The sequence below is a fragment of the Cystoisospora suis genome, assembly GCF_002600585.1.
Source record: "Cystoisospora suis strain Wien I chromosome Unknown contig_2141, whole genome shotgun sequence".
NCBI lineage: Eukaryota > Apicomplexa > Conoidasida > Eucoccidiorida > Sarcocystidae > Cystoisospora > Cystoisospora suis.
In genome coordinates this window covers 7,016-16,064 of record NW_027154940.1, presented here as the reverse complement: position 1 = coordinate 16,064, position 9,049 = coordinate 7,016, and the positions used below count along the sequence as shown (strand labels likewise).

Below are 9,049 nucleotides of genomic sequence, written 5' to 3'. Positions count from 1 at the left end.
TGAAAGGGAGAAAGACAATCGACTTGCCTTCACGAGATGCACCACACCGACTCACAGAGGTCTAAAGAAAGACCAAAGAAAGAAGACTTCATGGAGAAAAGACAAGAAAGAAGAAGAGAGATGAACAAGGAAGAAGAGAGAAGAAAGACCATGTTTCATTTTGGAAATACGGGGAGAGAAGACGAAAGGAGGAGGCGAAGAAGAAGGAGACAGAGAAGAAGTGAGATGTCGATTTCTAAGCCTCTTACATAGAATAGTTGTTTTGCCTGCGTTGTCGAGACCCAAGATAAGAATACGAACTTCCTTCTGTCTGCTAAGGAGTCGAGAAAAGAAAGAAGAAAAATAGCCTCCCATCTTCTTCCTCTCCTTGTTCTTATTCTGTAGGATAGCTGTCTTCCTTTCTTTCTCTTCTCCCGAGACTTATCCAGCAAGAATTGAGAAGAAATTGACAATGAAGGTGACCAACAGAGAGAATAGAAAGAAGAGAAGAATAGGAAAGGGGGAAGAAGAAGAGGAAAAACGTTGGGAAGAAAGACGAAGTCTCTCCATAATCATCCCTACTCTTCAGCCTCCTTCTCTCTTTCTCCTCTTCTTCTTCCTATTCCTGCCGATGAGTCTTTCAGTGTAAGAAGAAGAGATGTCTATGAAGAGTAGACATTGAAGGAAGCAACTAAATGAATCAAGAGGAAGAGGGAAAAGAGCTCAGGTTCCCAGGGATGAGTCTTTTAGATGCCATCCAGTGCTCTGGTAGGGGGACTTTACGAAAGGAAATACAGACCAACACAAACCGATTCCTATAGAGGAAGAAGGAAGGGAGGTGGTTTGATCTCGAGACATCGACAGCTAGCTAGCTAGCTGGCTAGTTAGCTAAGCATTCGGCTCGTGATGTTTGTGAAGGTATCCCATGTGTGGGGATCTAACGTGGGATGTTCCTGCTACTCTCTCTGCCTATGTCAAAGGAAGAAGAACGAGCCGCTCGGTCGTCTTCTTCGGAGGAGCTAAGGCCACTCTCAGTAAGTTTCGGTCACATGCGAAAAGAGCACAGAAAGAACGGAGAAGAGGTCAGAGAGAGAGAGTTAACGAGTGCAGACAGGATGGAGAACAGAAAGATAAAAAGGAAAGCCTGTGAGCCCCTGCATGAGATAGAAAAGAGCAAAAAGACGAGGGAGAGAAAGAAGATGCGCGAGGTGATGTAAACGGAAAGCTTCGAAACAGGAGAAGAAAGAAGGGATGGGTAGAAAGATTAGTAGGACGGGGACGCTTGAGAAATAACGCAAACAGGGAAAGAAAGAGAAGAGCAGCAGAAAGAAGCGGAGGAGTAGATTGAGCGACTAGCGAGAAGACGACAAGGGAACCAAGGAATCGATAGGTAGTTGATGTGAAGAAGATAGAGCGGAAAAGCAGATTGAGAGAGATGAAGATGGAGACTTTAAGTGTCTCATAAACCGGCTGATGTACAGGGAGAAATGAGAAGACAACTTATCTCGACTTGCACGAAACGGGCAAGTGGATTGATCGATGCATCTACTTCACGAGGATCAAGTCCCAGGTGTACATACACCCGAGATTCTCCTGCGAAGTGACTCGGAAGCGCAGCAAATACTCAAGGGAAGTAGAGAATCCGCACGAGATTGTCCTCCTAATAGACGAAAGCTCTTGTGTCTTCTTCTTTTCTTTGGAGAAGACTCTTCATGCTTCCCTGGTCACCTGAATGCAAGTTCTCCAAGCATGCACGCGCGAGCGAGTGTTGTAGAGCTCCTGGGTCTTCTCCCAGGTCTCCGCTTATAAGGCGAGGCAGGACAACAGCAACATGCGTCCGAAGGAGAGAAAGATCAAAAGGAATCTATGCCTCCTCTTCCGTTTGCCTAACACGTGTAGTACTCTTTGAAACCACCTGAGAGAGAAATAAGTGAAGATGAGAAGTCTTCTCTCTTTGATCTATCTCCAATCCGGAGAGAGACGGGTTTAACAGCCGCAGAGAGAGGCAAAGCAAAGAAGGGACACACGGCGTGAAGCCGGGGACAAAGTGAATAAACGGTTTGTTTTTTCACTTCTTACATCTTTGCATAAACCTCAGTTCTCATTCATGTTGGATGTAAGGGACTTCTATAGAAAGCAGGGGGGAAGGCTTCTCGAGGAGACAGGAGCCTTGTCGAGAATCGCCAAACCAAGAGAATCGATTCCTTCCTTCCTCTTCACATCACTTCAACTAGATTGAGAGAGACCCGCCAGGAACAAGAAGCTTTCTGTGGCATTCCAAATAAGAAGAAGACACGATGAGTCATGTCTTGTGTAGAGACCTAGTTTGATGACAGGCCTTCTCTTCTCTTCACATTCTCTCAACGTCTAAAGAGAAGATTTCTTAACCTTGCTCCGTGCAATTTCGGAAAGAAGAAGAACAAGAACCTTGATCGAAGACGTTAGGGAAGCCGTCCGGTCCAATGCACACTCCGAGTGCTAGACTGTCTTGCAGGAAAGAATCATCTTGTTTCTTGTTTCCTTTTCTATTCTTCGTTTCTCTTTTGAATCAGTCCTTAGACGGGACTTTCTTCTTTGTCTCTCTCCCTTGTATGTTTTCTACTTTTACCACATCTATCTCTTTTCTTCTTTCTTTTTTCTCCAAGGTTGCACGACTTTCTAGTCGCGTCTTTTCTCGGAAAATCGCGCACGTTCACTCCAAAAGAATAGCCGTGGCGATCCGGCGCCCCTCCCCCCCCCTTTTCCTTTTTTTTCTTCGGTTAGGGAAGAGACAAAAAAGGATTCCTTTTTCAACTTCTTTCTGTCTTTACCGGATTTCTTCTCTCTCATCTTGAAGAAAGACAGCCAAGCTTCACGATAAGAAGAAGAAGAAAAGCTCTCGCCCTCCCTCCATCAATAGAAGACCCATTGTCCCTTCTCTTAGTCAAGAAGGAGGAGGTCTGTGGCTGTATTCTGCTGTCCGTACATTGTAAGAAGTCTGAGAGAGAGAAGAAAGAAAGAGAGAGAGAGAAGTCTTGGAGCTCAATTAGCTAATGAAGTGGTGTTTCTCTTTGTTAGATAGGAGAGCGGCAGTACATACTAGATTTCATTGAGAGGTATACGTAACCTAGTCAAGCACAGCTTGTCTGCTTCAGTTTCGCTTCTTGTAGACAGATGGATTCTCTACCCCTCTGTTTCATTCATGACTTCTGTCTCCTTTTATGAGCGAAGAATACTTCAATCCTTTTTTTTCTTCTTCACCTCGCCTGCGTTCTTTCTTGCTTTTTAACGACCTCTCGTCTTGCTGTTAGAGGCCGTCTACTTTCTCTCTCTTTCTCTTTTGATGGAGAGAAGGAGAAGGGAGAGTTGTTGATTTGCCTTCTCTCAGGAGAGATTTATTCGTTTTCACCCTTTGTTTCAGCTGCTGTATCTACACCTCAAAGATGAAGAGGGGGAAGGAGTCCTCTTCTTTCTCCTCAGACTGCTTCCTTTCTGCTGCTTCTCCTAGTCGAAAGGATGAAAGGACTTTCTTTTTCTTTTCTTCTCATTTCTCTCCTCACCCTAGTAATAGTTCTTCTGCTTCTTCATTCTCCTCTTCGACCCATCCCATGATCATGTCCTCGGAATCTTCTTCTTTTTCTTCGTCTTCTCTGTCGCATGCATGTTCACAATCCTCATCGAGTGTCTCTCTGTCACAGGTGTCTCCTTCTCCTTGTCTTCCTTCTTCTTCTTCTTCACATCACAAGTCTTCAGCTCTTTCGTCACCCGTGTTCTCCTCTCTAAAGCCGCACGCAAGACAGATCTTGTTTGCTTCTTCCTCCTCGCGATCTTCTTTACTTCTCCCTCGTTCGTTTTCTTCTTTCTTTTCCAGGTCTTTACATCCTCATAGATGTAGAGATCGACTATTTCTTCCCTTTTCTTCAAGATATCTTTCTCCTGTTACTTCGCCATCTTCGTTTCATTCTCTTCGTCGCCGTTCTTTCGCTTCTCTCTTCACTGTCTCTTTGCTTGTCATCTTCGTCGTGTCTCTCTTTTCTTATGAAACACCACAGTCACAGCACCCTTCTTTCTTCTACGTCACTTCTGTCTCTTCTCTTCCTTCTTCTTCGTTGTCGTCTCCTTCCTTTTCTTTTCTCTCAAAGAAGGCAAGAGATGAACTCATTGATACTTATCTCTTCTCTGTCTCTCCTCCTCGTCGTCTAGACGCCGGCGGAGAAGAACTGTTATCTTCTCCTCCCTCTTCTTCTTCTTCCACATCTTCTTCTTCTCCTTCTACTAGCCTTTCCTCTTCTCCATCAGAGACAACTACAACATCTGCCTCTCCTAACTCACTGTCTTCTTCTTCTTCTCCCTCTTCATCCTCCTCTCCCAGCTCTATCTCGACTTCTTCTCTTTCTTCTGACGCCGTCGGCCCCTCAAGCAATCGTTCTGATGCAGTTGCTAGACCTGAGAAACCCGTGAGAGAAGGAGAACCGAAGATCATCTTGAACGCAAACGGAGAGGAAGAAAGAGTCTTTCTTGTCGACGGAAATATCACACATCATCTCCTTCAGTCAACGGCTCAAGCAATCAAGGATAGAGCATCATCAGCTGCCTCACCAGGGAGTGGCGATCGAGGTGTACATACACCAGAAAATGGGCAGTCTAGCGGAGGGGTTCAATTTCTCGATCCTATAAGTTCGCAACTAGCAAATCGTCGATTTGATTCTCAGATTGATAATGAAAAACATGACTTTGTCAGAGAAAAAGATTCCTCAGGATGGCTACTAGCTGAGCGTGTCTGTCAACTCGCGAGTGGAGAGGGCGTTCGCGTCAAAGAGGTAAGGATGATTGAGAAAGCTTCAGCAACTGAAAGAAAGAAAGAAAGAGGAGAAGAAGACGTTTTTCAGTAGAGGTAGTGGAGATGAGCTGCATGTGAACTACACCTGCAAAGACATACATACGTGTATACGTATTTAGCCATGCCTACGCATGTCTCCGCAGCTCTCTCCATCTCTCTCCCTATCTCTCTCCATATATATATATATATATGTACATACATATATATGTACCTATGTATGTAGTTGGAGGGAGAGTCGCATATATGGGGTATTGCGTTGGTTTTTCTAGTTTGAAGACAACTTGAGCAAGAAGAGACTCCTGGTGCATGCGTAAATGGATGTCTCCTTACAAGTCATTCATCTCATGTAGATCATTCCTGTACGCATGTCTGTATGGAGGCAAACAAGTATCTCTGTTTATATGTGCTGTCGTATGTAAGCATATGGTACATCTTCTTGCATGCTTCTACAAGTCATTCCATCACCAAACACATGTATGTATATTTATGGCTATACAGACGTGCACGCAATATATGACACGTCCACACACACATTTACATACACGAAACAAGTATATCCATGTATATAGGAAATTAGTCTACACGCATGTGTGTATAGACGCAAGCACATACACAGGCACTGCCATAAGCTAACTGGAGATACTTCTCGCCATGTATATACCTCTATACATGTATCTAGATATGTAGATAGATATAGACAACTGCAGAATCATGTCAAAGGAGACCTTGCGGAGGAGTTGTGCCTTGGCCTTACCCATCCACTCCTCCTTTGATGGTGAAAGCTCTTGAAGCAGAAGAAGAAGAAGAAGAAAAAGAAAAAGAAAAAGAAGGTAGAGTCCAATCTGTATGTGCCTCTTGATCATCTTTCTCGTGACTATGGCAAGTGATGAGAGTGTCCTTGGCTGTGTGCTTTCTGCTGGTGCCAATACTTTCGCGACTCGTCTCAATCTTAGATTTTTCTTGGAGATGGGACAACAGGAGTTGCCGAGCAGCTTGCAGAGGTCCGTAGACGCAGTCACTGGCTGTCTATACAGCTGGATGAAGAACATCTGCCTGGACTAGATGCTCCCGCTCTCCCTCAGCCATCTCTTGAGAAGGATTTATCTGTCCTCGTCACTCCTCACAAGTCTTTGCTCCAGGTGTGTTAAAGTTGGTTTGTTTTCTCTAGCATACATCTTCTTCGCTTCTTCAGTCCAAGGGTCCCCAAATATCTCTCCACCTCTCTATAGAGACTTCTGCCTCGGGTCAGGTGTCAGGTAGATAGATTGAGGAGAATGAAAGAAAGAAAGAAAAGGTGTCCGATGGCTAAGGTATCACATTGCACTCTTATCTCCGCTAGAGCTCATGTACCGTGTATAAGTATTACGTGTCTCGACCGGGAGGCTATAAGAGAAAAGATCTCCTCTGACATGTGGTGTTCTCTACTCTTGTAATCGCGTGGCTTTCTTTCGCCTTTTCTCTTCTGACTCTTCTTCAAAACACAGAGATAGTAGCAGTCGTAGTGCTCGTGATCCCGCACGGTGTATATCCGTTGTGAGTGAGCTCATGTGTACCTACACTGAGAGATCTTTACAGTCAGCACCAGCGCCATGACAAAGAGCTCTTTGTATCTGAAGGAGAAAACCTATAAAAGTTTTAGACCTTTTTCTCTTGAATACAATACAGATCCGAAGTATCGAAAGTATCAGCTCACTCCTTGAGAGGTGTCTTTCCTAGGATAGACTTACTTCTTCTCTAGAGCAGACCTGATCCTTCTCATGACACCTTCGATGCAACTTTGTCCCTTCCTTTGCCTCTTTCATGTTTCTTCTTTCTCTCCTGCTTTGTATGCTGTAGTACATACCTCTCTCCATTTAACAAGAGACTCATAGACAGACACGTGATCCGTGGGAAAGGCACCCTCTCTTTCATCTCATATTCATGCACATAGGACGTCATGAAGATGAAAACAGAGAGGCGAGGAGAGTACTTCTTTTCTTCGCTTTCTTCTTCTCTCTCTCTTTCTCTTTCTCCTGATAGCTCTCCCTCTCCCTCTCGTGGTATGTCTGCTCTTACCTTGTCTCTGTGTCTTACCTTCTTTTGTCGATTCCTCTTTTGAGTGTAGGCTTCAAGCCTTCAGATCTTTTATGAAAAGGAAGAGATTTCTGATAGAGAGAAGGACAAGGGGGAATGCTCCTGGATAAGGGATTTGACGTCTACAGGGCCAGTCTTAGCACGTGTGAGTAAAGAAGAATTGCAGGATATCCGTCGACAAGCAGGGGCGGGAGAGACCAACGACGACAGGAAGAAGAAGAAGAAGGTCTTTATCCTTATCACATGTGAAGTACCTTGTGCGCCGCATATCACCGTTACATGGCAGGTTCCTACGCAGGCCTCGGATGTCGCATTGAAGGTAAGGAGAAGAAAGAGTGAGGATGAGCGAATGAATATGAATGGATGAACACAGGAAGACGTACATAGACGAGTTAACCTAGCTTCTCTTCATCTTTCAGAGAGAGTCCAGATAACAGCTATATTCATCTCTTTGTATGTAGTATGTGGAGTCGTTGTTCAAGACATAGGACAATCACGGTGTAGACACATCAACGATAGATAGATAGATAGATATTTCTCAGGTATACGTGGAGAGACACGAGGCACACCATAGCCTCCAGATGCAAGTGAGTATTTGAGATTTGTCTTTCTATCTCAATCCTTTCTTCTTTGTTTCTGGTCCAAGGGGAGACATCTGACTGCTTAACTCTTTCTTCAGCCACTCGTGTGTCTATCTCTATTTCCAGTTCGAAAGCTTGTTCTTTTTTGTACATAGATTTCATGTATCATATGACAGAGACACCTGCAGTGTGTTCTAAGGGGATCCCTGCTACCCCTCTCACTCTTTAGGGCGGGTCGGCCTGCAAGTCATCCTGTGCAGAGGCTAGCTAAAGGCGAAATCTCACCTCTTTACGTGGTAGGAAATTGGCTCTGTTGTTTTACCCGGTATGATTGATCTTCTCGTCTGCGCAGGTTCGAGAGAAAGATGTTGATAGCAGGAATTCCTCTCTCGAACTAGAGAATCTCCATCTCTTTTTGACACGAGAGACTGTTGGGTCTTGTTCTTCATGTCTTTTCTTGCAGTGCGATCGGAGTGAAGGAAACGGGACAGGAGGAGAAGGAGACGAAGATGATGTTCTTTGCCCTGTTGTCAGTGGAGAGACCTTACCGGGGGTGCCTGTACACTACACTTTTCAGTGTACAGGTGCATGCAGGAAAGCTCTAGAAGGAGTTGATAGGCCCAATCTCCAAGTGGTAGGGGGACTTGCTTTGCTTGACGATGAAGATTCTCACTCACAACTCTCACTGTCTCGATTCGGCAGCAGGTTCACAGACACTTGAAGAGGGAATACGCACCGACTGGCGTTTGTTGTTGCGCTCACACTTAGATAGATAGATAGATTAAAGATAGATAGATAGATAGATATTCATAGGCAGACAGATGTGTGTATGTATATCTTCCCAGGGTGGGGTCTATCTAGTCTTTCTGCATGTGGATGTATAGATACATATATCTGTAGATTTGAATCTTTCATAGTGGCTGGAGAAGGCCCAGAGCATAAGGTGCTCTAGGGAGGTGCGTTGCGCATGTGTCCTGTAGTTTGTTTCATTCTTCTTCTCAGGTTTCTCTGATATGTCTCGTCTCTCGTCTTCATTCTTGTTCTTCATTCTAAAAAATGAAAGGCGATTCTTTCTCAGAGGTGCATAAGTAGATCTTTCTTCCTTGTGTCTTCTCTCTTTCTCATCCCCCTCTCTTTTCATCGTCGTTGAGTGAGTGAGCTTCAGGTAGTGAGTCCGGCACTGCATCAGCCTTCTCCTTCGTCTCCATCTGCAACTGCCTCTTCCTCTTCTTCTTCAGCCGTATCATCTTCTTCGTCTTCTTCTCGCTATAAGCGTCTAGAGGTGCTAGCAGCGTGGAATTGCATGCCTGAGACCTTGGATGTGTCTGAGACAACCCGGAATAGCCATGATGACTGGGGGGATGGCGACGAAGACGAAGACGATGAGGTAGAAGAAGATTCGTCAGTCTCTTCTGTATCTTCTTCAGGCATCAACGACTCTCTTCCATCGTCATCTTCTGTTTCTCTCCGAGGGAATGCTTCGCCCTCTTCTGCAAGTCAGCAACAGCAGAGAGAAGAAGAAAGTTCAGGAAAGACCCGCAATAGAGGGGGAGAGACAAAGACAGGAGGCTCGTGCACTTCTTTCTCTGCTGTTGGC

At 44.9% G+C, this 9,049-nt stretch overlaps 3 protein-coding genes across 3 annotated transcripts; 2 read left to right on the top strand and 1 right to left on the bottom strand.

Annotated features, from left to right (window-relative positions):
* Positions 1-266: 266 nt before the first annotated feature.
* On the bottom strand, positions 267-1,667 carry CSUI_004547 (uncharacterized protein). The gene has a single exon (XM_068064735.1). The coding sequence runs from the start codon at positions 1,440-1,442 to the stop codon at positions 1,332-1,334; it is 111 nt and encodes a 36-aa protein (XP_067923292.1). The 5' UTR covers positions 1,443-1,667; the 3' UTR covers positions 267-1,331.
* A 196-nt stretch (positions 1,668-1,863) lies between these two features.
* CSUI_004546 (uncharacterized protein) lies at positions 1,864-4,778 on the top strand (the record flags this gene model as incomplete). The annotated part of the gene is made up of 1 exon (XM_068064734.1): positions 1,864-4,778. A coding segment is annotated over exon 1 (1,377 nt), but the record flags the coding sequence as incomplete, so codon positions are not given.
* Positions 4,779-5,751: 973 nt separating this feature from the next.
* CSUI_004545 (uncharacterized protein) lies at positions 5,752-8,948 on the top strand (the record flags this gene model as incomplete). The annotated part of the gene is made up of 4 exons (XM_068064733.1): positions 5,752-5,937; positions 6,903-7,190; positions 7,916-8,086; positions 8,618-8,948. Coding segments are annotated over 4 exons (975 nt in total), but the record flags the coding sequence as incomplete, so codon positions are not given.
* Positions 8,949-9,049: the final 101 nt, after the last annotated feature.

Coding starts and splice junctions, on each gene's coding strand:
- CSUI_004547 (XM_068064735.1), bottom strand. CDS start 1,442: ATGAGACACTTAAAGTCTCCATCTTCATCTCTCTCAATCTGCTTTTCC.